Source organism: Meleagris gallopavo, chromosome 4 (assembly GCF_000146605.3).
Source record: "Meleagris gallopavo isolate NT-WF06-2002-E0010 breed Aviagen turkey brand Nicholas breeding stock chromosome 4, Turkey_5.1, whole genome shotgun sequence".
NCBI lineage: Eukaryota > Metazoa > Chordata > Aves > Galliformes > Phasianidae > Meleagris > Meleagris gallopavo.
This window is the reverse complement of record NC_015014.2, coordinates 11,247,640-11,275,122: the sequence shown is the minus strand read 5'-3', so window position 1 is coordinate 11,275,122 and position 27,483 is coordinate 11,247,640. Positions and strand designations below refer to the sequence as shown.

Below are 27,483 nucleotides of genomic sequence, written 5' to 3'. Positions count from 1 at the left end.
TATCATTTATGCCTAATTTTGTACGTTATCATTTTCTCCTTACATTTCCTTGAATATGTAGGAGAACTTGGTAGTGTTTGACTTCTGGGTAAATTAATAGCCCTTCATTTTCATTATATGGCTGTAAGATTTGTGAAAGCTGATGAAAATTTGCATTTTCACTATTATTTGTTTTTAAAGGGCGCTCTGAGGAAGTTTATGATAACCAGCTTAACGTGGCCTACTGCTTCAATGACTCTGAGGAGAAACAGTTAAGGAATTACTTTTATGAACAATGCTTTAACACTGCTCAACTAATAAAAACTGATGGTGGGAAAAGACAAGCGCAAGCACATGCATGTATGGGCCTTATCAATGAGGAACAAGGTGAGTCGCTGTGATCATAATGTTACATTGTATCAGCATTGAGACAATCATATTTTGTAATTGATATTTTGTTAAAGGGCACTTAATCTCAGTGTAAATTTGTTTGCAACCATAATATATAAGAAGTTTCAAAGCTGTTGCAATTGTAGTTTCTGGAGTAGCAAATACAGGGACAGTAAAGTCTATAATTATTCATAGACCTGTTTCCTTTGCTTACTTTCCATCTACAGCCAGTTGCAAAGCAAAATGTAAGTTTAAAGGAAGCATTATTTTTCCACAAAGGTTCTTTTTGTTCAACCTTTTATCTTTTTGCTTGTTTTGGTCAGGAGACTGATAATGCTGCTTCAGACCACAAATCATTGCCATAGTGTTGTTTGCTTCCCCTTAAACTCCATTTCCCCATGTGTCTCAGTCCTATATATAGTGTGTGTATATATAATATTAGATATTAATTGATGTAACTGTTTACCTTATTTTACATGCTTTTTAAAAATAGATTACCTTTGGTGGCAGACAGCTTTGGTTGTGTACAGCAGGATATACATGAGAAAGATTTTCCTACATTTCTATCAAATCTTCTCATTTTGTGGGAAGAAAATCAGTGAGTGAGCCCCAAGTAACTGAATAAAATCTTCCAGTACTAGTTCCTGAGTGCACTGAACTGCTAACCACTTATTCAAATATGTGACTTACATGGCCATAATGTTCTTGTTTATAAGTTTTGCCTTGTGGATTGAAAATATTCCAACTCTGAAAAAACTTTATGGTTGACTTCTCAGCTAAAATGGCTTTTCTCAAGGAAAAAAAAAAAAAAAAGAAAAGAAAAGATTAACAGAAACTGAAATGTTGTGTGAAAATAAGGCAATTCTGTTAACTTGATAGAAAAATAAAAATAAAACCTGACAAAATGGTTACATTTTGAACAATGGCCTCATTTTCCAGCAAAAGCCTGGACATGATACATGAACTCTGCAACCTTTTTTTTGTTGTAGGAAAGCCTTTGTCATGACTTTTTTCCCCATTTTCCCTTAAAGCTAAAGAATCCCACCTTACTCAGTATTTTCTTGTGTCATTCGCACTGTTTTCTTCTGAACCTGTAATCTTTTTTTTGCCTGCCACAACCAGAACTCAACTGAGTTTTAAAATTTGAATTCATGCTCCAGTAACAGACAAAATAGCATTTCTTTTCTTACAAATATTGCTATTGTAATGAGTATTTGTATTTTCGAGTATGATGTTTTATTCTTACACAGAACTAGTGATAACTACTGTTTACGTAGGACCTCCCAACCAATTTGTCCTCACCTAACAATAATTACAGGTGAACTGTGCTTTCTTAATGCTTTACAAGCAAGTTATGACAGTGAGAAAAACTTCACTAACTTAAATAGAAGTTTGCTCTGTTGACATTCACTCTTCGTGTATTGGTTTTGATTATTGTACATTTTCATGGTGGCTTTTTTTACTAAAATTTTGGGAATACTCTGTTTGATTATTTATTCCAGCTTTATTCCAGGAATCTGGCATCCCAGCAGATAACACTTGCTTAAAACCCAGCCAGTCGTGACCAAGTCATTTTCATTTTGAGTGAAAAATGCTTAATTAGGTTATCTGATCCTCAATAGAATAAAATGATTGAAGTTGCTGGATTTATTGGTAACCTTTTAATCCTATCCTCCAGTTACTGAAAAATAAAATTTTAAGAAGAAACATAAAAGCAAACATTCCTATCTATCTTCAAAGAATCATACTGATTGTGACTGGCACACACTGCCAGCATTTTTTTCATTATTTCCTACTTATATGGTGTGTTAAGCAAAAGTTGTTGAATACTTAAATATCTTTAAGCCTTCAGTTCCATTGCAAAAGCATAATAAGTAAAGTTATGCAATACACTTTGAGATGTTCAGTGGAGGAGAAATTTCATTTTCCTGCTGTAAAATATTAGAAACTTCCAGAAGAGAGGCTTCATATTAATAGTGGTAAGGGGGAAGAAAACGAGTTGCATTCTTCACTGGGTGAGGTAAAGCTCCAGTGAACCTGTAGGGTCTGTCTTTTGCAAATATTTTATTTCCATAGAGACAGGTGAAAAAAAAAATGAAGAAGCATAGAGTAGGCATAGAATTTGCTTTGAGGAATCACAGAGAAAAAGACAGCAGATGTTTTCCTTGCACTTCATATTTTTTGAAGAGTGAAAAATTAAATCTTAAGTTTGGACTGCTGAAAAAGTGTGAGAGCAGATGCTGAGTTGGGGTTTGTACAGGATTGAATAAAATTACATGAGTATTAATGGTGTTAGAAGTAAAATTCTGAACACATTGCTTTTTATATTAAAACGAATAGATATTGCTTGTAAATTATGTCTTTTTTTTTTTTCTTCAGTTATTTATAGTGTTGTAATCTGATTTGACTGTGAACTGAATGAGTCAGATGCCTGCTATCTACGGGGATATATATAAGAACAGATACATGTGTAGAGGTGTATGTATACCTGAATATATGTATACAGGAATGTCTATGTGTACACATAAATGTGGCTTCTGTATACTTTAGATATTTATAAGTATTGAAAGCCTATGAGAATGCTTGTTTGTGTGTATATATCTGTGTGAATGATGCCTAATATTTTCATGATATTTTCAACTGATTTAATTCATCATATCTATATTAACTGTATTTATTAATACTGCAGTTGTGAAAATAGGAAAATTTTAAAAGAATGAGATGTTAGTCTGACACAGTTGGGTGAGGGAACTGGTACAGGATATTTATATCTGAAAGCATGAACACATGAATGTCTGCTTTTATTACTTGGGAAAGGAAGCTATGCAGGTATGCTTGAAAGTATAAAAACAGTAATACCTGAGTAATCTGCTACAGATACAAATGGGAAACTGTCTTTAGAGCACATTTTATTTCAGTGGTTGTTCTTTGCAGAATGAGATTTTTACTTCTTTAAAAAACTGCAGTTGTAGAGTAAATTCTCTCTGTTTATGAGCTACTGAAATGAGAGACTCTTGTAGAAGAGTTCGTGTTATGATACTATTCAATCAGCTGTACTCACCCCGCAGTTTGTCTTTCCTCAGGGAGCTGATATTTCATTGTTTTATTACTTTGGTTACTAGTCATTTTCTCATATAGCAATTAAACATCATGATGTCACTTCATACGCATTGAAGAGGCAATTCATATTCGTATGTTTTGTCTCATTAGATCCAGCATTATTTGTCATTCAAATAGGCATTGTAGCAGAATCTCAGTTAAGCAAAATAAATTATATATATATATATTCGTCTGTTCTGAATGTGTTTTTAGAAGTAATAAGCAAAATCATTATCACTGTTTCTTTTTTTCCACGTAACAGAGAATAAGATTATTATAGTCTGAGGACCCAACTGTGTTAGTTCTGTCATATTAGCGTAAATTCTGCTAGGTTAATTACAGACTGCATTTACTACAGTTTTTCACTGTTGTGTCTTACAGAAGAAACACAGAGTAAGTGTATTGATAAATATCATGACTTATTCACATGCATTCTTATATCACCAGTACTCATCATTACAATATTTGAGTGTTTTCTGTTTTGTATTAAATGATTACTCTATCATGTATGAAATGATGCAGAACTTCAATACGTGCTTTCAAAAGTTTCAGACAATTTACATGATTAACAAATGCAACCCAAAGGAAACAAGGTATTTATACTCATAGGAGGTATTCAAATATTTTGTAACGAAATTGGAATGTGTCTATATTTAAAAACATAATGAAAACAGACATCTGAACAAGTGCTTGTTTTAAAAGCAGCCATCGAGGCTGCTGCAAGTGTTTGTGTATTTCAGTGTACATAGATGCATACCAATGTGTATGTATGTATGTACATAGCCTGTTCTTCAAAGCCAGTAGTTCAGATACCAATCTTAGTGTCAAGCAATTCTGCCTTTGTGAGACAAACTTGAAGATAACTAATGAGCATATCTGATGGTGCTTTTCTAATACAGACGCATAAGTGCTCTTTCTTCAAAGCACACCTTTGCAAAGAGGTTAATTAGGGGTATATACTCTGTGAGAAAGTGGAGTAGGAAGAATCCAGAATTCTGGAGGAAACAAAGAAAAATTACTTCTATGTTCTTATTATAAGTATCTATCCTCCCATCCTCAAATGGTGCATGGGTTTCGACACTTGCTCTTCAGACTTTACCAGTGAAAGTAGTCATTCAGAGATCACAGGTCATTTCCTGTATTAATAAATCAAACAGTTTACCGGAGTAGTCTATGGGCACAGGAGCACAGGATACTGCTAAAAGGTTGCTTGTAGCACATGCTTTTAGCTCATGCCATTTTGAACTTCCCTCCCCTACAATTATTCATAGGCACAGCCGGGCAGTTAGGAGTGTTGCAAGAGTTTCCTAAGAGGCAGCTTTCACTCAGCCATGCTGATTTCAAGAGTAAGACCATTTACTAGAATAGACTCACCTTCTCATACCCGCTCTTTGAAGTATGAGGAGATCTTTCGGAATGCAGTTGAATCACTAGTTTTAAGAGAGTGTGGTAAGTTTCACAGTGGAGTCCAATGAGTAAAACCGCTCCAACAGATTCCAAATGTAAATCAGTGCCACGCCAGAAACTGCGTATCCCCTGGTACAAGAACTGTGAGATGTGTGAAAATTATGCTGTTAATCTTGGTGCAGTGGTGACTGAATTAGTCATCAGATATATGTTCTGCTAGCACGTAAGGATCAACAAAAGTGGAGGTAGTACTTTTTCTGAAATACTGAAAGATCAGGAAGACTAAAGACAGACAGAACTACTAAAAGAAAGGCACAGCATGCAAAGCTGTTAGATGATATCTCAGTGCTAATTCCTATAGCGTTCAGCTAATCCATAGACCTTACTTTGTCTTTCTTTATATGTTTTAGACTGCAAATCTTAAAGAATTCCTGATCAAGGTCTCTTTGGTCCTTTCTAAAATAAGTTTAGACATTTAAAATATCTACCATATTCTACAAATTAATGAAGGGGCTTTTTTAAGTGTTCCGTCTTGATCTAGTTCTGCCTTGATTATAAGCTATGCTAAGCTCCCGCTGCTTTCCAGTCAGGGCAATGTTTTGCTGGAGTTGAATACTTCTCATCTCCTGCTACACCCACCTCCCCATAAAATAATATATTGTATCTAATCTATGAGACAGGTGTAATTTTTCTCTTTGTAATCAAGGATAAAATGCAGCCTGTTTTGAATATTAGAACTTAACATAGACTTTTCTGATTGAAGGGCCTACTTAACACAGGAGAATTGATAAAGAAATGTAATTAATTTGTTGTAAGGGGAAAAAACGAGATTCTTGTGGACTGTCACAATCTAGACGAAGACCAAGGAGTAAGATTCTATCTATCATTTCACCACACTATTGAAAATAGAAGGTTTAATCAAGATGTTGTAAAAGCTGTGGGAAACTTCTATTGAGCTTAAATGAAATTTGAGTCAAACTTCTGAAGTTTAAGCATTAATTACTGGGTATATTTGGGTAACAGTGTCTTGAATTCCTAGCATCTTTTTCTTTGGAACACAGAATGTCTAAACAGATTGTTTTCTTGTTCGTAGTAGGTCATACTTAATCCATTGCTAAGTAATTGTTTATTTTGTATTTTGAATTGTTTATGGCAAATGTTTTTCAATTAAAAAATATAATGTGTAAATAATTGATAGAAATTCAGCATACATTCATGAGGATCTACTCAGAGGAAATATACAAGTTTAAGCGAAATTTCCTCAATTGGTTTGTCCTTAGGCCAAAATGATTTATATTCAGATTTAAAAATATATAAAAAGAATATTAATATTGCTAAGTGAAGCACTAAAAAAGTTAACTAAAGGCAAAACTAAAAAAAAAATCTTATGAAATGTCTTATGCTTTTTTTGAGTCCATTTTGTGACATTAATTATATCATGATGTAGTGTCTCTGGCTAGTATATTCCTAAGAATATCCAGAATAAAATTCAGCTATGGGATGGGTGATCTCCATGCTTTCTTCTACATTAATAAAACTGCACACCTTTATCTGTATTGAAGTCTGCCAAATGCAGTTGAACAGCAAATTCTCATTATGTTGTATAACAGAAATGAAAAGTGCATCTTTATAATCTGATTGCAAAATTAGAAACAGCTGGTAAATAAAATAAACCAGTGGGGCATTGTTAGTGAAGTGATAAGTTTCTTGTGTAGGGACACATGGAATGCAGAACTTCTACAATCACTGCATTTGATAAACTGCCCAGCCTACCTATTTAATGTTATGTTTCCACTATCATGAGCATAGCCAGTATCTGGAAGTCCATACTGGTGTGTTCACAAGCGCAGGTCTGATGCTGGAGAAGAGAAATCTAAAATTGATCCCATTTCTCTTTTCAGATATAAAAGTCAAAACAGCCACTCATCTAAAAAAGGGCTTTTTGGTTTCATCCTTCCAGGCATCTGTGTTAGAGTTCTCTTTTTGTAAGCAACTTTTTTATTTTAAAATGATAGCCAGGTAAGTTTGTGATTTTTGAGAGAAACATTATTCTCAGAATCTTCTTTCTCCATTTTTTATTTTTATTTTTATTATAATGTACACTGAAAACCAACATTTTTTTTATTTTTTTTTAATGAATGTCGGTCAAAAAAGGACAATGGACAAAATAATGGCAGGTCTAGAAATTTAGACTACACATCCTTTGAGTTAGAAATCACCACTTTGATCTATGTTTATGCAGGGTGGTCTACTCTAAACTTGCTTTTTGTTTCTATAACACCTGCCCTTGGTAAAATTCACTGTGTACTGTGATAAAATTGAAAGATATATGTCACCATACTGTTGATTGACCAGTGCTTGGCCGCCAACTGGCCAAAAAGTAGGCTGCCCTCTGGAACATATACAGCAGATTTCTGCCTATCTTTTTATCAGTTTAGTTTGGATCAATCTCTGTCCTCAAACTAATAATTTTCCAAAATCTGGAAAGAATTTGGTGTACAATTTTTTTTTACCAAATTAAGGTCAAGTTCACACCAAATCTGCAGGGGGGACTACAAGATCACATAGACGTGTTTGTAGACTAACTTAAAAATGTTTTTTGGAGTGTTCATTGTTCATAGAAGTAACATAGGATGTTTCAACTGATTATTTTAATTTCTCTTTATGTAAGAAACCGTATCAAATAGTAATCAAATACCATTGATCTCCGTTTGCACTTCCCAAATTGCTAACATACATGGTTTATTCCTAGTTGTGATTGATTATTCCAACAACTCTTTCACAAAAAGGAATTTAGAAATAGTTCAGTTCTGAAAACTTATGCACATGTCCAAATCCTATGTGTTTGGCTTCGTATACCCATTGCCAACTTTTATATTGAAATTCATGTAGTTCATGGAAATAGAATTCTGCATATCCAATTTGATTGTAATCATTTGACTAAATGATCACATTTGATTGACTTTAATCATATCCATTTTAATAATTTCCATCATATATTTTTCATCAAATGAACTGAACAAAACTTTTGTTATTCTGCATTTACAGTATTTCACAGAGTTATTTTATTGTGCAATTGCTTAAGAATTGAGCACATGAGTTAGCCAGGAAAAAGTTGATTGTAGAGCATAATTTAAAAGGTTGAAGTAGCAAATTGCTAGGAAATAAAGCCTTCAGATATGACGCTTTTCTCTGTCAGTCAGTGAGAGAGAGAAGCAGCCATAAATCCAGATAGATTCCTGGGAAGTGCAGATTTAAAAGCTTTATTAAATAATAGAGCTCATCCTCATTCAAGTGCAGATGGCGTTCCCATATGAATAATATTTTATTATGGGATCATTGCTAGTATTTAACTGGCATGTACTGAATTGTATGACTGTTTTAGAAATTACGTATGTTTTCAGTTCAAATTAGTATACTGTTAAGAAAGTCTAAAAGAAGCTTCTGAACATGCAACTGGAAAGCAAAAAAAGAGACCTGTTGAATTGATTAAAAAAATATTCCTTGTTTACTTAATTTTTTTCTTTTTTTAAATAAGTGTTGGCAGGCAATGAAGATGTTTTGAATAAGAAAACTCAGGATAAGTTCTGTAGGGTTCTTATTTTCACTTCAGAAAAAAACCTACTGTGAAAATTTCTTCATCCTTCTCCTTCAGTTGATTTAAATCAAGGCTTATTATTAAACACTAGGAAGAAGTAATATTCTTTACCTTAGGAAAAAAATGAGCGCATTTGTTAAAAACCTCCTTAACTCTTTCACCAGCGCTCTACACCTTCCCCCTGCAAATTCTTGAGTGGGGAATTTCATTTTTTATATAACACCTAGGGACAAATCTGTTTTCTTTCTTTGTAATGAGAAGCTCTTCAAAATATTCACTGCACTGCTATACTGCTAATTCTAATCTCTGTACTTTGTGCTTACCATAGAAGTTTTGTGACATACAGCAAAAAATAAATAAAAAATGTTGTTCATTTCTGTTTGTAGGTATTTGGTGATTGTAAAGTTCTATTTCAAATAATTTTTAAATTTATTAAAGTGTTGCTGTTGTTTATCTTGAACACTGTGAGAAATAGTTTTGAAAAAACATTTTAAGTGCACTTGAATATAATGTGTAACTCATAATCCATGTATGTACACACATCTATAAGAATCACGCTCTTTATTTATGTTTTTTTGTATCAAATGTTGCTGTTTGCTTTATGTGCATGCCCAGATGATTATGGCCTTTAATGAAGAGATCATTTTAAAGTATTGATAGCCATGAGTAATTTATACTATGTTTGATCTGTGTTAAAGATTCAAAGTCTAGGGTCTTTGAATAGAACTTAGAATAAAAATGTAATTAGGTTACTTCCCTAAAGTCTGATATATCTTTAAACAAGACTGCAAATGAAACTTTATTAAAACTTCAAATGAATTATTTCTTTGCTTTTTTAAATTCTTTTTCCCTCTCTTCCCTTTCATGTCTATTACTGACATTGCTGCTTGTATTTTACCTGTCTTTTCCAGAGTATTTTAATTATTTACTGCTTAATGAGTAGTACTGAGATGAAGGTTCATTCAAAGCTGCCCACTCACTAACAGAATTTTTTACTTTAAAGCTTTGCAAGGTCTTGCATTACTGCAGCTGAACCAGCAAATGCCATCATATTAGATAAACTTTCCTGGAGGCAGTGTTACCTTTTAGTAATCGTTAGAGGAAATGGTTAGAGGAAATGTCCTTTCTCTGGGACAAATAGCTTCTGAGAGTAAAGCTGTTGTCAATGAGACTGCATTTCCACAGCCGTTACTACACTAATATGTAGAATTCATGTGCAAAAAAAAAAACATTCAAAACTATTAATAAAGAAGTTCCTTGCACTCCAAAGCATGATATAGTTCAAGTCTGAAGAGACTGTAGGAGGCCATTAGTCCAACCAACTCAGAGCATCATTTTGATGTAGAAATCTCCACAATAGAAAACTGAACATTGCAATATTATTATTGGAAGCTGTGGAAAATAAAAGGGTAGAATCTGAACAAAATCTAATCACTAAAAAAATTATTTAAACCGAGGAAAGCATTTGGGTGCATGGAAGAAATCATACGATTGACACCAAATTTTCTTTGTAGAGTTACTGTGAGCTGTGGCAATAGATCCAGAGAGAAGCCCATGTATCTCAGAGAAAATCTGAGAGAGGTTTTCTGTAGAGCCAGAGGCAACTTAAGAAGGCCTGGAGCCAACTGAGAATTTTGAGGGTACAGTGGCTGATGTACTAATTAGAAGGAAGTCAAGAAGATAATTGTTCCTGGCACCTCTACAACAGTACCTGTTCCTTTTGTACTTCTTATGCTTTCTTTTGAAAACAAGAAGGTTTTTCAGAACAGCTCTTCTTCCAGTAATGTACCCTTCAGTTAATTCCAGGCTTTTCTGGTCCACAGTAAACTACCCCCAAAGTGGCTGTCATTTCAGCTGCCTGGGGGAGACCCTTTCTTCTTAGCAGCTTTCGTAGCAGCAGCAGGGGAAGGGATTAGGGGGCAAACATTCAAGCAACCACAGACACCAGTGTTGTCCCTAGCTTGTGAGGTGTCTCAGCCCTTTAAGCAACAACTTTTTAAATCATTTTTTGTATCATAGTATGATAATGTACTATAATAATATACAATAAAAGTATAGCTAGCATCTCGAGGGAGATGACTTTCCACCTCTATTCCACTACTGTAGACCCTGTCAGCAGCACTGAATTCAGCTCTGGGATCCCTAGCATAAGAAGGACATGGACCTCTTAGAGGTGTTCCAGAGAAGGGCCATAAGGATGATCAGAGGACTGGAGCACCACTCCTTTGAAGAGAGACTGAGAGAGTTGTGGTTGTTTAGTGTGAAGAGAAGGCTCGTGGGAGATGTTATTGTGGCCATCCATCACCTAAAGGGGGCCTTCAGGAAAGCTGGGGAGGTTCTCTTTATCAGGGAATGTAGGGATAGGACAAGGGGTTACAGTCTTAATCTAAGATAGTGTAGATTTAGGTAATATATTAGAAAGAATTTTTTTACTATCAGGGTGGTGAGGCACTAGAACAGGCTGACCAGAGGAGCTGTAAATGCCCCATCCCTGCAAGTGTTCAAGGCCAGATAATATGGTGCCCTGGGCAGCTTGGTCTAGTGGAACATATCCCTTCCTCATGGCTGGAGGACTGGAACTCACTGGTCTTTAAAAAGATTCCTTTCAATTCAGACCATTCTTTAGTTTTATGATATTGTGGCCAGCGCAAGTGTGGATATCATAACATGCACTGCCCGCTACTTCGTATAGGTATAAGTATGTGACCTTTAAAGGCAAGTTATTTAGAGCTTTGGGGGACTAGAGTGTGTATACACTATAGATACAGTGATCTAGATCTCATTGAATTTCTGTGATTTTATTTTTCTTTTCGGACAACAGATTCTCACTTAATTAATATTGGCAGAAGCAATATATCATTCTTTCAATTGCAATACCAATGCCTTGTAGTTTTTAGTGCAGACAAGGAAGCATAAAATACTGTGTTTTCGCATTGCGGTACACCAAGGCTGTATCGAGGCTATGTGATGCATAACTTTCCTTACATCTCCTTACTTCCAAGCCTCAATTGCTGTACAGCTCTGGCAGCCTTTCAGTTATCTTGAGCTTCTAATAGTCTTGGGAGAGATCTTCTGGTGTATTTTCTAACTGGAAAAGTGGTCAGAACTCACCTTGATGAGCCAACATGTCTATTACAATATTCTTTTGAATTGCCCACCTCGTTTGGCTCAAATTTCCTGTGCCTTCTTTCAACAAATGTTATAAAGCTCCTATGGATGTAAATGCCTGTAGATGCAAATAACGGTTTACCTTAAAAGTGCTTGCCCTGTATCTGATGATCAGATGTGTTTTAGAGAGACCTTGTACAAGTATAGAAGAGCAAAATTATCTTAAATCTGCGTATATTTTTGTCTCGCTTTTGCAGACTACTCCATAAGCTTGGGTTCCCAGTGACTTCTGTACAATTTATTTTACCTCAGATGAACATTCAACTATTTACTGAATAAGTGCTTTTTTTTCTAATAATTCATGTGAGCTTTTTCTTCCACCTCCCAGTTTATCTCTGTGGAAGGCTTATAAGTTCTGTACATTGTGGCTCAATTTGGAATCATATCATATCAATAGGTTGAAAAAGTCAATGATCATGTAGTTTCATGCAGGGTCACCAACCGCCAGACCAGGCTGCCCAGAGCCACATCCAGCCTGGCCTCGAATGCCTCCAGGGATGGGGCATCCACAGCCTCCTTGGGCAACCTGTTCCAGTGTGTCACCATCCTCTGTGTGAAGAACTTCCTCCTAATATCTAACCTAAATCTCCCCAGTCTTAGTTTAAAACCATTCTGCCCTGTCCTATCACTATCCACTCATGTAAATAGTTGTTCCCCCTCCTGTTTATACACTCCCTTCCAGTACTGGAAGGCCACAATGCAAGATTTTTAACTACTTCAGCCTGAATAGTGCATAATTATAGTAACTGAATGTAGGTAATAAAAATAATACCAATAGTTCAAACAGCTAAACTGAAACCTGTATCTTTAAAATGGTAATGACTTTTTTTCCTTTTTGCTATCATTAACTGTTACTGGTAGTAGATTGTAAGTCCACATGATATGGTGAAGTATGTCCTAATTTTAGACTAAAGCATGCCAGAATTTTATTGTGAACTTTGTTGTTCCTTTCAGTTCTTGTTTAAAGCTGAAGTGGACTATTTTCTAAAGTCCTCAACAAATGTTTACAATTCAGGATAAATGTACTTTCTGAATGTATACTAGCGCACCTAACAGCCCCGTGACTTCTTTGGCAACAGTTTCCACGGCATGATTTTCATCGGTAAATATACAAGCTGGTAGAGGAAATCATAACGGTGCTCTCTGAGTACTGCTGAGGCATGGCACTAGAACAGGTCAGTCAGTGCATTTACCAGATTGTGGCATTTTAAATTACCTGTACACTACTGCAAGCAATCTGTGGACCTAATTAACATCTCACCTAATTAATGTCAGCATTGTATGTAAGGAATTCCAGATGGTTTTGCCCTGCATTCATTTATTAAATACAATATTATTCAAATCTGCTATCTTTAATTTCTGTGTTGAAAACTTCATGTTTGTATGCTGTTTTCTTAAGTGAGGGTAACTTCTCTTTTTTTCCTTTCTCTCTCAAGTAATCAATGCACTGCTGAATGAGTTCATTTTAATGCACTCAATCATGCCTCTAATGTTTGTAGCTTACGGGCGCAAGCATCAGTAATGCAGGAATGTTATATGGCTTTAGTTTGGGCCATTTCATAAAATATTCATGGAATCAAAAATGTGCATCAAAATAGCGGCTGGGAGAATTACATTTATGTGCCTGCTTTTATGGCAGCTTCACATTTAAACCCATTTGTGTTAATATCTAGTCAATCTTTCTACTCAGAAAAAAAATAAAAAATAAAAAATCCCAACATGCAAAGTAGTAGTCAACCTTTTGGTTGAAATTTGTCCAAAATATCTATTTTGACATAACAAATGTATGCTTCTTGAGTGGGTATTAGAAAAGGGAATTATAGAGGAAATTTTAGATAACATGAAAACATTTCCCTTCAGAATTTACAAAATTACATCGAGTTCTTTTGCTTGAATGAAGAGATCTATTTTTTTATTACTTCTAAGTAACTCAGTTCAGTAAAAAACTGTAGCACAAATCTTTGTTCATACATGCATAGTTGTTGCATTATTTCCAAAATTTGATAATGGCGAAGTAATTTTTTACTCATATAATTGTTTAAAACTGATTCTTTACTGGCCATATTACAATGTGGCAAAATAAAATGATTAGACTATTGCTGATAGTTACTTTTTGTTACGCCCTAAGTTCCACTGAACTGTAACACTTTAGCAGTGATAGTAGATATGTTGCAGGAATTCTCTGATTTTTGATTGCTTTTACAAAAGAGGAGGAGTTATCAAAGATTCTTTCTATCCATTTAGTCCACACTGTATGGCACTGGGAAGAAGAAATATGTAATTGCTGTTAATTGTTGTTAACTGAAAATAGGCATACTCCTTTTGTGTAACATTTTGCAAGTAGATTTTTTCAACTATGATCGTATTAGAAACAGCTTCTAGAAGTTCTCTTTGAAGTCCTAGAGATATAAATTATATACTTCTACAAACTATTTGAAATTATCTTCCTACTCCTTTTTTTTCTAATTTTGCTCTTTTTTTCATTTAGCAACAAAAATCATTTAAAACTCTGCCTTTTCACTAAAATAATTCTTAAATAGTCAGCAATAGTCAGCAATGCTCTGTAATTGTCTTATTCTCCGAGTGCTTTTCAAGATTTTTAAATAGCATCTACTTCTTCATATGTCTAAAAATTACAGTAATTATGTGTTTAAAAATCAGAATTCACTGTTAAAAGCAATTCCAAGTGAACCAACTCATCAGAGTGAATAAACCCACCATCCTCCTGAAGACAGTGTTTTCCCACAAGCCTTTAAAGTTCACATGAACATTATGGATTAAAGAAATAGTCTGATATGTCATTTTCCAGTAAGTAGGGAGGATTTCAGGTAATTTTGATGGAGGAATGCATTTCAAAATCTAAAATGTTTTACTTTCCATAAATCTGAGAACTGTGCGGGCTGAAAATTAGTAGTATTGCTTCAAAGAGTCTTCAGTTAGGAATTTTCCAGCCATGTAAGGGTTTTCAGGCTCCATCCCTCTCTTGCTTATGGAGTTTTGGCAGCTATTTTTAAAATTATTTGTGTTGCAGTTTTGTTTTGTTTTTCCTCAGCATCTTCTTTTCGGTGTTTCTGTAACCAAATTGAGTTACTTTTTTCCTTTACAGTCTTTCTGGTTAGTTCAGTGAAACCAAATGTGTTTTACTATAGTTCCATTTGCATACCGCCATAAAAGAAAATGCTGCTTTTTTGAAGCTTGACGTAGATGGATTGTTCTCTAAAGAGGTTTCGCTTAGATCTGGCAAAAAGAATGCCAGGTCAAAGCTCTTGTGGTTAGGTCAACTCTTAAGAACTGTGGGATATATGGAATATATGAGTCCAATTTCCAGTCTGACAGAAACTTTCTCAAGGGGATGCTGCAAGAGGGGAGCATGGGAAGAAATTAACGTATCTGATAGTTCTCATAATCTAAATAATAGTTCTGAGGGTTGCCCAAGAAATGTGTGTATGGTTAACAAGAACGTTGCATCCCTCTAAGAGATTATATTTAAGAGTCTTACAAGAAGGTTACTGTGTTCAGTTTCAGATTACAGGCCAAGGTGTCTTCTCTTCACCATGAGTTTTCTGCTTCCCATTCCTATTAGAAGTTTTTGAGTTATACGTGAATCAAACTCTTTTGTTCTAGAGAATCCATTACACATGTAGTGAAACTGGAGCACAAATGCATGGCAATATCCTTTAAAAAGGACAGTCTATTTGTGTGTAAACTTGGAAGAGTTCCAATGAGGACTCTGTTCTTGTGAGTATCCATGTGGATAAAATGCCAGATCTAGCTATTAAAATTAAACTTTAGTCTATCTTTCCATTCTTTGTTAAAAGAACAACACTAGCTTTTACGATTAGTATCTAAAATCTGTGTTTAGCAACTTGGATAACTCCAACTCTATTGGTTTCTGACTTTTATTTGCCTTAAGAAGTTAGCTGGATAGACAGAAACCCAAACAAAATTTGGAAATCTCTTTAGAATGGTAAAGTGTTTTTATTTGGTTTTAGTAAATCTACATGTCTATTTCCTGATACATTTACTATCATAGAATCCTTTAAGTTTTTGATGATGATGATTTCATTTTGCATTTCTGTTTGTGCAGTCTTATGTCAAGCATGTGTTATTTTGTTAAGAATATATACGTGTTTTCCTATCTGCTTAAGGGGTCTTCTAGCTACTGTGGCAATAAAAGACTTTTACAAATGTTTTGGGCCATGTTTCCAATACCTGTCCTCAGTAATAGTGGAATCAAATAATGCCTGCTGTAGGATGTTCTCCTTTTGATCTGCATTTCGGTCTTCAGCATTTTTCTTGTGTCCTCTGGGACTCTTAAATGTATCATAGGTTGCAGAGTCTTAAAATGATTTTTCTGTGACAGTTATGTAAGTTGAATTACAGTTGCTTTTTTGAAAGTCAACTTTCTTGTGCTTGTCAATCTTAGGTGAGTTCACTTCAATCAACAGAAGAGCTTAATCTGAAAATAAGTTTAATTTTATTAAAGCTAAAGGTTAAGTTTTATATTACAAAGTCGAAAGCATGGTTATAAAGGGTTAACATATGCAAAGATTAATCTAAATTAAGCTTAATAAGAGGAATCTATCATAACTGTTCTACTGCCTTTGGTTGACTGTGGGTCCAGGAAGTTAGCTTCCATTTTGCCTTACAGTGCTCAAAGCAGGCCATTCTCTAACCTTTTCTCTCTTCCTTCCTTACCAATGGAAAATAACTCTCTCCCTTCTTCCTTCCTTCTTAATTCTTTCTAGTTCTTTTAGTAATCTGAATGCAGCACTTTAAAAAGTCTGTAAAACAGTAATCATTTCTTAGAGATCATGTTCCAGAAGAGGTGTTGAGTGCAAACATGTAACTTCATCATTCGTTGCAGCTTTTAATTTGTTAATGATCTATAGAACAGAACTCCTCTATCAAAAACATACAAACTGGCTAAACAAATGTCACCTCTGCGTTTCTACTTTGCTGTAAATATTCTTTGCAAAAACAATGTACTGGGTACAGGATATGTTTCATATATTGAGTCTTAGCTTACCTGCTTCCTAGTAGTTTTTCTGTAACTCACTATGTATACAGAAAATTTTTCAGTTCTTGCACGGGGCTTTGAATTTCTGTTGTCCAGGAAGCCTAGATGTACTACATGTAAAAAGCTAGCTGAAGCTAGGGGATGAAGGAGGAGCTACTTGCGTCTTCAAGTGAATTTTTCACTGGAAGATGTTTGAGTAGCTTAGGTTTGAAGATCAGGCTCAATACTCAATGTATTAGTGATTCTTGCTCTTCCAGTAATCTCACTGTGTCTACTCTCCAGAGCTGACCTAATAATAATTCTTGAGTTATTTCTTTCCATAACAATTATTTTCATCAATTCTTTTATTTGAGTAAAGACTTTTTTCTGTAGTTTTGATACATTTATTTTCCATATACTCTCCAAATATTTTGGCATTTTTGTTATGGGAAAAAAAAAAAAAAAAAGATGAACAGTTGAAACTGTGATTGTTTATCCATGCATGCCAGTTTTTTTTGGTTGGTTGGTTGTTTTTTAATATAAGATCCATACAGGTCATTTTAATGAACCTACAACAGATTATTTTCTAGAAAATTTTAACGTAGCATCTTTTAGATCATATGCCCCCAACACTGTGAATCCACAAAGAAAGCTAATTTAGAATGTGAAAAGTTAAACATAAAATATTTCTGGTAATTTTTCCGATGATTTCTAAGTTACGTACTGAAGATTGTTTAAAAATCTGTGAATGGATTGAGATGCAATTGGCTTTCTAGTAAGAAAATGACACGCTAATAACTTATCAAAATGTTGTTGATTACACTGGTTGCAGTTATGAATAAAATTTTTCAGGTCATGTCGTGAAGGCTGCTGAGCATTATGAAGCATTTTACCAGCTAACAGAAGGTTCAACATGGAAGGATGAGACAGGCCACACTTACAATTCACTGGCATGTGAGCATCTTTGGAGAATTTATATATTACAAGCAGACAAAATGCTAGAAAACAAAGAACGACAGCAGGCCATCAAAACATTAATAAAAGCTATCAGAATGGCAAAAATGGTACGTATAAAATAACATTTTTATGTACTTTTATTTGATAAGCATGCTATGATTTTCTGAAAAGTAATGTAGAAATTGTGAAGTGTTAAATTGAGTGATTATTTCCTATGGAAGTCTAAGAAAATTGCTGTTCGTACACTTCCAGGTCTCGCTAAAACAGGAAGGCCTTCTTGCTGACAACAAAGAATCTTTCAGATTTCTGACAGCTTCATCTCCAAAAAAAAAAACCCTAGTGAAAATAATGGTATAAAACTGGAAAACCCATAACCAGAAAGTGAGATTTTGGTTAGCAAGTCATTGTTGATTTGGCAATTTTTCAATGATATTGTCTGCTGGATGACTGTTTTTCATTTTACATGCTTACTTAGCACTTGCAAAAAGCAATTTTCTATCATAAGCAAGTAAGATTCTTAGTATGTATAAATATTTTGAAACCTGAAGGAAGAAAATTACAGAATTGCAGAACAGCTGAGGTAGAGACCTCTAGAGATCAAGTCCCATCGCTTTCACAGTTAGCTAGAGCAGGTTGCCTAGCATAGCATCCAGTCAAGTTTTGACCAACTCTGCAGGTGGAGACACCATAATCACCCTGAGTTTTCCATTGTTTGACCATACTCACAATAGGAAAGTATTGTTGCATTCAGATGGAATTACAATCTTTGGCATCTGCCCCCGCTGATGACCACTTAGAAGAGCCTGACTCCACCTTCTTTGTACACTTCCATCAGACTTCTGAACACATTAATGAGATCCTTTGCCTTAACTTTCTCTTCCATCAGCTGAAATGTCCCAGATCTCTCAGCCTGGCCCACTGACAGTTATCTCTTGATGTCCAAGTATGCAGGTCAATATAGTTTGTTTGTATCTTAGAATGCATTATATATTTTATTTTGTAGAGACAAAGAAAGGGTGCTTGTATGTTCTAATGTGAGAACAGAGTTCTGTTAAACAATTCATGACACAGAATGTTACAGCACATTAAGCTGATTGTTCTGCATTATTTACTTTAAGGCATTTTCTCTATGTTGAACTTTGTTCAAACCCCTAGCCTCTAAGTTTGATTACCTGTTCAAATAGAAGCCGATCTTTTTTGGAAAAAAAGATAAATGACAAAGGTAAGGGAAAGGAAAAAACTTACAGCAGTATATAAGCATCTACATTTTGTTTAATAACCTGCAAGGTTTGTCTCTGTTTATGTCATTTTGTTAAGACTACTCTGGTAACTGTAGCTATAATCCTTTCTGTAGGAGGTGATAAGAAGATGGAAGGAGAAGCTGCATATTGCTTAAGTTTAGTGTATCATTTTGCTGGAGAAGAGAAGACAGCATTATCAGTAAGTTTATTTTAACGTTGCTTTAGCTTTCTCAGAGCCTTTCTCTTTATGTGCATATAAAGCAATTTTGCCTAGTTTTATTTAGGTTTTATTTGGTTATGTATTTTTTTTTTTAAAGCAAACTATTTTAGAAATTCATTTGATACAGTGTATTTGTGAGCAACAATTAAACTGTCAGTCCAAATGTTAAGCTTTTCAGAATATGTGGAAGAAATATGAATTGCTTTTGATGCGAAAAGCTATAGTGCTGGTGTAATCTCTTCTGAGGATGCATGAGTTCAGGCTCCACTTTTCATGTTTCCCTTGAGCCTCCCACATGTAATCATTCAAAGGCAGTGCAAATTCTACATATGACTACTGGGGAAGGAGTGTTTCTCCACTTCTTCATAGGTCAGCAGGAGAAGAAAGATTAGCAACAGTTTGATTTATCTGTCATCAGAGAGGGCACAGTCTTCAATGACCCTCTAAAAATGTGGGAAAAACATATTTGTTTTGTCTATGATTATTGCTGTTACTCATTTGGAAAATTACTGCTTCTATTTTAGTTTCTTCCTTTATCTGTGGAGTTGCTCAGAATTTTATTAATGAGCAAATTGTATAGAGAGCATTCTTTATGGTTTTGGTTGTGGTAGTTCATCTTTCTCAGAGAGGCCAAGAGAAGTCGTGGAGTGAACCATTATGAATTTCCCCGTTGCTTGCTTTGCTCCTGTGGTGTAGGATGTGTTCTAGATTTTTTTTTGAAATATACTTTTATATGTTTTCAGTGATTTTTCCAAAAGGTTTGGACCATCTATATATATAATTCTTCACTGCTGATTGGCTTTTCTTCTGTCTAAATCAAACTCATTCTGGAAAGTAGGATGTGTATGTTGTAGACAGTGAACTTCTAGTCAGAAGCCAAAAAGCCTGTTCTTACTCAGCTGTAATCTGCAGCTGAACATGATAATGTTCAGTATAACAGATTAGGCTAGAGTTGTTTTGTGCTGAAGTTTCATCCGCATTGCTTTTTGACCAACAAGTATAAAGACATTTTTACCTGAACAACTTTTCTTAAGTTTCTGAGAGTCAGAATAAGTTTATGTGGATGATGAAGAGCAGTAAGACAAATAAATCAGCTAAACAAAGCCTGCATGTGTCTTTGATCTCTCCATCACAGTAAAAACTTATTAATGAACAAGACTATATAGTCTCTGTATTATAAAAAGGATCAAACTACCCTTGAAAGCATCAAAAATATTAGATATTCTGGCATTGTTTCCTCAGGGTCCATTTTGCTTAAATTTTATAGTTACTTCTTTCCCTGTATTGCTCCCTCATGTCTTCTGCCAAAAAGTTACAGAAATCATTTGGAAGTTTCATTTCTTTTTGTTACATGAAGTATGGGGTTTTTTGTTGCTGTTGTTTTTGGTTTGGTTTGGTTTTTTGTTTGTTTGTCTTTTTGTTTTTTTGTGTTTTTTTGTTTTTTTGAGGAAGGTTCTGGTACCTTCAATTTTGTAATACCGCTATTAATTTAAAATGTGTATATAAAGGGATGTGCCTTTAGTCTTACAAAAACACCTGACAGGTATGGAAAGCAGTATATGTTTTAATTAAAGGGGAAATAAATTCTCTGTAATACAAAACATAAATGGATAAATTCTTATAGAGTATATGATGGTATTTTATCTTTAATGAAAATATTAATACTTTACAGAATAAATAAAAATTCGTAAAATATTGACATCTCCAATGAGATTGCATAACAAACCTATGAAGAACTTTCATTCAAAAAATATATTGTGCATTATGGGACTGAGAAAAAGTGGTAACATTTTAGTTCCTTTTGTCCTTAGTAATCATCAGTACAGAGAGCAGTAAAATATCAGTGGTTGTCAGTGCTGTTGAACACAAGTTGTCTTCTCTCTCCAATTAGAAATCATTGCCTAAAATTTACCCTTCTGTTCTCAGTTTAATGGTCTCTGTATCCAAGGGGAGCTCAGATGCTTACAGAGATGAAATCATTGCATCCCATTCCCAGAGGACCACTGGTTATCATTACACATAACATGCAGACAATACTGCTAGGAGCCAGTTTGCCTCATGGTAATATGTAGTTCATCACCAGCTTCTGTAGCATGCTAAAGAGGTCTTGCCACACAGCTTGGGACTACTCGGGTGTAGACTCAGGGGTCTCAGCAGTTATTTTCCTGCTTTGCATCAGTTTTCATCTTCTTTATCCTTTTGTGCTGTGGTTCACCTCAGGCAGTCTCCTTCTAGGGGAATCTGAAAGGAGCAGCTGTTACAGATACCATTTCCTCCAATTGTTGCCACTTGGTTCCTTTTGCTGCTGAGCGTGCTACTCCCTCCCCCAACACACACACAGTAGCATGCATATAAACTTGTTTCTCTTTCATTCATGTCTTCTAGAGTGGAGAAGCATATGTTCAAAATATTCATTATCTGATGCAGTAATTAAAGGTTGAAATGATTGAGCTGCAGCCTATTACATCAAAAATATGCAGTCACTTTGTATTGAATGGGCTGTGTTTGTTGGAGAAGGATTTTTTGTTTGATAGGCACTTGGTGAATAATCTAACATAATTTCATCTGGCGCGTAATCGGTATAAGTTGATTTAATTTTATTTGATACCTTTGATGGACCTACATAGGTGTAAAAACATAAAGATGTGCAAGTTTAAAAGCCTGAGAACTAATTATGTTAAACGTCAGCATATTAAGTTCATAATATTTTTCATATATCCAGATTATAATCGAGATTATTACATTTCCCCCAAATATGACACACAATATTAATAGTTCCTAATACACACATTTTATCTCAACAACTATAGATTTTATTCAGAGAAATTTCTCCGTCTAGACTGATTTTGAAGTGAAAGTTGCTGCTTGTTTTTTCTTAAGACTTACATAACAAGCAAAATATTAACTGACACAATTGTATGTCATTCAAAATCTTACATAAGGCATTGTAATCTAATTCTCAATGTGGGATTTTTTAATATACTGGGCTTTTAAGAATACTTCAAATCTTGGACATTAGGGGCTTTTTCTCTTTCAATTAGTTGCATCTCAGATTATCAGGAAAATTCCAGCTCCTACGCCTTTCTGAGCATTTGTTTCTTTCAAATGTTCCTTTATTTTGGATATGTGTGCCTCAGTTATGTTACATATTTAAATAATAGGAGCAGTGTTCTTGAGCTGCAACTCATGCCAAAATAAATGTGGTAATTTATGACATAATGCCATGTGCATCAATTGTCAGAATTATGGTATACAAGCCACAGGCATAAAATTATCAAGAAAATTTATGAACTTATAAAGGCATCTTCACATTCAAAATGACCCTATTAAAGTAATCAGAGGTGATTTATGACCATAATGTTAATTTCTGAAAAAATCTGTATCTAAAAAACCTGAAAATTTTAACTCATGCAAGTAGAGAAAATGTAAGTAAATGTACTTGGAAGGCAGATATGCTAAAGTTGGTATATACTGTATATTTTATCTAATTGTATCTATTATTCTTAATTATATAAAAATGGCCATATTTCTATATGAGTATACAACTCAAGGAGGATCCTAACTAGTAAGAGAGTTCAAAAAAGTAGACATTATACTCTTCCCATTATACATTCATCTTGTAAAAGATGATTTAGAAGAGTGAGCACAATTTCTCTGAGGTTTGCTTACCAACTTATTGCATTAGTAGGAGACTGAACTTCAAAACACGCTTCTGCAAGCAGTGTCTGGATAGAAATCCAAGTTGAGATTTAAGCTTTCACTGTTTTCACTGTAGAAATGCTTAAGTGGAGGCTCCCAAAACACATCAAAAGATAGTACTGAATGGAAATGATTTCAAACTTCCTTTTTTTTTCATCAAGCCTTATTCACGTGTAATTGATATTTAGCCATTCTGGTGGTGCATAACTTTCTCAGCATAGAAAATGGGGTCATGTACAAGTTTAAGAAATGCTAGAATAAAAAACTCATAATTCCAAGAGGCTTCACTTCTATTGGAGCAGGTTTTAAAATTTTATTAAAACTGTGCTCAAATAGAAAATCTGTATTTTTCTTGGCTAAGGAAAAGAAGACCAGACAAAAACCTGAGTCAACCTTGACTGTAAGCACTTCTGACTGATCTTGACTCTGACAATGGATTATATACTGAGAAAGGTTTTCTTATTGAAGGTCTGGGGTTAGTGAGCCAATTTTGCAACTAATTTAATTTATTGTTTCTGGGAGGTCCCACTGCTGCCAGACATTGATGGGATGAACATCCCTGCCCTGGTGAGGCCGCATTTAGATTTCTGTGTCCAGTTCTGGGCTCCACAGTTCAAAAAAGACAGGGATGTCCTAGAAGGAGACCACTAAGATGATAAAGGGCTGAATAACCAGGGTCTGTTCAGCCTGGGGAAAAGAAGACTGACAGGGGATCTGATCAACGTTTATAAATATCTAAGGGAGGACGGAGGCAAATGAATGAGGCCACGTTCTTCTCAGTGGTGTGTAGCAATAGGACAAGGAGCAATGGGCTAAAACTTGAACATAGGAAGCTCTGTACTAACACAAGGAAGAACTTCTTTATGGTAAGGGTGTTGGAGCACTGGATCAGGCTGCCCAGAGAGGCTACAGTCTCCTTCTATGGAGATATTCAAGACCTGTCTGGACGCCTACCTGTGCAACCTATTGCAGGGAGCCTGCTGTAGCCATGGGTTGAATTCAGTGATCTCTTGAGGTCCCTTCCAACCCCTGCAATTATGTGATTTTGTGTGATTCCCTGACAAACACAATTCCGTGAGAACAATTAGTACTGGTACTAAAAGTTACCCTGACAAAATACTTTGCCTCAAATGCTTATAGAAGTAAGAAATAACAATCTGAGCTCAGAATACTAAAGAAGATGTGAAACTTCAGGGAAGAAGTGAATGTCTGATCATTCAATTAATTCTTTGCTGTTAATTCTGCGCTTAATTTTTAAAGAGGATGAAAGACCTAACCTTATTTTGGATATGAAAGTTAGTCTCTTGGTCAAGGAAGGATTTCTTCCATTGGTTTATTCTAGATAATCATTTTCCTATCTGAGCTAGTTTCTTGAAAACTTGAATAAAAAATATACCCAGTAGTTCTGATATGTAATCGTTCAATACCTTTCTGTATACCACACAAATTGGCTTGGTTATATGATGTTCACCCTAATTGCCTTGGAACATGGTATTATTTTCCTTCTGAGCCTGTTCTTCAAATTACATTTTGCTTGGTTAATGGCATCAGAATAGCTCCCCTCAGTAAAGTGGATTTCTGTCAAGATAGATGTGCAGTAAGAATACACTTTGTGAGAAAACAGTCTTAAATGCAGTGCTGCTGCAGAATGACAACAGTAGAGTTACAAAGCAATCAAAGAGCATAAGGAACAAGAAAAAATGAAATGTGCTTAAAAAAGAAAAAGAAAAAACAAACAAACAAACAAATCTGTTACTTCATGCATTACAAGCCAGTCAGAAGATTTTCAGATTGTTTCCATGTTTTCCATGTTTTGCCATAGCAACAGTGAATGCAATAACGAGTTACTGATGTTAACCTTATTCTTCAGGAGTCTCACATTCTCTAAGACTGACTACCAAAATGCCGTAATGTGTGGATTTTTATGTCAACTGCTAGGATTTCAAATGTAATCATGCATACACCCCAAAAGAGCAAGAAGACAGCGAGCTGAAGATTTGACTGCACATTCCGTTAAATAAATCTGTAAGGCCTCTTCCAAATTTTAAGACTATTTCCACTGCTGCTCTCAGGAATCTGAATGTGAGTTTAAAACCCCAATTTTGGGAGCTATATGTGGAGGACATCAATTTTTGTGTTTGTTTTCAATTCCAGAATGGTATGAAAGTTGCTGGATTTATGTATATTTATAAGGTTTGTGTAGCCTTATTCAAAATACACATATTAAAAATCCTGAATTTAGAAATCGTAGCATTTACCAAACTTATAACTGTATTTTTTGTAAGATTTTGCAACAGGATATCCATTACGAAATGGCAAATTTTATTACTATGTTATGCACACGTGCACCTTTGTACATGCACGCACACACAAACACCATGTGAGTTTGCAGAAGAACTGGAAGGAGATAGAGTGCAACATCAGTAAGAATTGACATGCTGAAGCATGTAAATAATAATAGTAGATATTGCCATAATATCAAGAGAAGTATTCATAAGACTCCAACTGTCTTCAAAAACTTATAGCTAGTTACTATGGACTCAAAAGTAGCAAAATTCGCTTACTGGGGGTTCACTTGGCTCTGACATAGTGAGCACGTTCAAATGTTGAGGACAAAACTGTAAAAACTCCTTGAATTTCTCTGCAAATGATTGTCTTTGCATCCATTGAGAGCAGAGCAGTTGGTAGTTATGGGGAACAAGTGGAGCCTTCGCCCTGACTGTATTATTTTGGGATAGCTGTGCTGGATATCGCCTGTGGAGATGGCTTATCCTTTTGATTTCCCAGGCAAGGTAGAAACCAGATACGAGATATAAGGCTACAAATCATAGAATCATAGAATGGCTTAGGTTGCAGGGGATCTCAGAGATCATCCAGTTCCAACCTGTGTGCCATGGGCAGGATTGCCACCGACCAGATCAGACTGAACCCATCCTATCTGGCCTTTAATGCCTCCAGAGAGGGGCATCCACAACCTCTCTTGGCAAGCTGTTCCAGCAGCTCACCATCTCCTAAGTAAAAAATTTCTTCCTAGATGGCCTTCTGGGCTGCAAGAGTGTACTGCTGGCTCATGTCCAGCTTTTCATCCATCAGGACCTTCAAGTACGTCTCTACAGGGCTGCTTTCAATAAATTCTTCTCCCAAACTGTATTCTTATCTAGGATTGCATTGACCCAAGGGCAACACCTTGGCAAACCTCATGGAGTTCACATGCACCTACTTTTTGAGCCTGTCCAGGTCCCCTGGATTGCTTCCCTCCTTTCTATTGAGTGAACTGCACAACTCAGCGTGGTGTCATCAGCAGATTTGCTGAGGGTGCACTCAATCCCTCTGATAAAAATGTTGGAGAGGACCAGTTTGAACCCTGGGGAACACCACTTGTGACTGGCCTCCACGTGGACATAGAACCATTAAAAACTAGTCCATTTATCCTGGCTGAGGTTTTTCTAAAACTCTGATTGCTGTCTACTGTATCTTAAAAGATGGGATTTATGCAGGCATTTTCTACTTGCTATGTTGAAACTTTTTTCTAGGTTAGCTAAAAAAATTTTTTTATATAACTGTTGGTATACACATTTTCATCTGTTTTATTCTCAGAGAATAGGAAAAAAAAAGACAAAGCACTAAAATTCTATGTTAAAAAGATGTTATAGAGGTTGTTTACTTCATCTACTTTAGACTATATTGAATTTCTAGCTTAGGTGTGCTAAACTTAGGAACCTGAAAACTTTTATAATCAAGGGATAATTGCATCACATCTAATTTTGTAGCTTATAATGTCAGAGAAACAAGAACTTTTCAGTAGTGTGTCTATTAGTGTATTTACATATATTTACAGCCAGGGCTGCAGCAAATGGGTGAAAAAATCTATAAGAAATGTTTAATTCTATTAGATAATAAACTTACAGAAGCCAGGCTTCTTATATGTTTTGAGAAATGGAGCACTTGTACCCATGTTGTACAAACTTGGGAATTTCAATTCTTGAATGCAAATATATTCATAATGTACGAGGCTTTGTTTTCCTTCGTACGGTTTAGCTGAAATGAACAGGCTCTTAAAAAAATCTATAATGTAAGGCTTTTAAAATTAAATTGGTTTCTCATGTTGGTATAGTTCAAGTTACAGCAATTTAATTAATAAATACATGTTTAAATTTCAATGTGATTATTCCCATTGACTTCAGACTCAAATATTCAGGTGTAGCAAATGCTTAACAACTTTACATGATCAGAACCATCAAATTGAGGTCTTGATTCAGTCATCTTACAGAAATTAAAACTTACCCTTTGATAGATAAATAAGCCAAGAAGTTAAAACACTGAAATTTCCCTGTGTGAAACCTAGAGCTTGCTGCTTCATTATTAGAAGCAATTTGTTTGTTGTTTTTCTTTCAGCTTATGTATTATTGCAGAACTGATCAAAAGAATTGGTAGCAAAGTGTGAAATAAATTGTAGTTCTAAATAAATCGATTCAACATTCCTTTGTGCTTTAAGTGATTTTAGTAATATTAATATTTAAAATATTTCTGCTTGAAATCTTTTTATGACTACATATAGCAATAATGGCCACCATTTCATTCTGCTGTTTTTCATATTAGAATATTGCATAGTAAAAATTGTAAAAATACTGTCTTTTAGCAGTGAAATGGATGCAAAAGATTTCAAGTGAATGTCTGCATGTAAATGATTCAAATTTTATTCAGTCAGTAAAAACAGTCCATTAAT

The 27,483-nt window shown here is 35.0% G+C and overlaps 1 protein-coding gene across 1 annotated transcript in view; it reads left to right on the top strand.

Annotated features, from left to right (window-relative positions):
- Nucleotides 1-27,483, top strand: part of TTC29 (tetratricopeptide repeat domain 29) — a 120,820-nt gene that overhangs the window by 30,761 nt on the left and 62,576 nt on the right. Inside the window, exons 5-8 of the mRNA XM_031553020.1 lie at nt 181-366; nt 17,493-17,704; nt 18,613; nt 18,952-19,037. Of these exons, the coding sequence (XP_031408880.1) occupies nt 181-366; nt 17,493-17,704; nt 18,613; nt 18,952-19,037 (485 nt within the window). The remainder of the gene's footprint in view (nt 1-180; nt 367-17,492; nt 17,705-18,612; nt 18,614-18,951; nt 19,038-27,483) is intronic.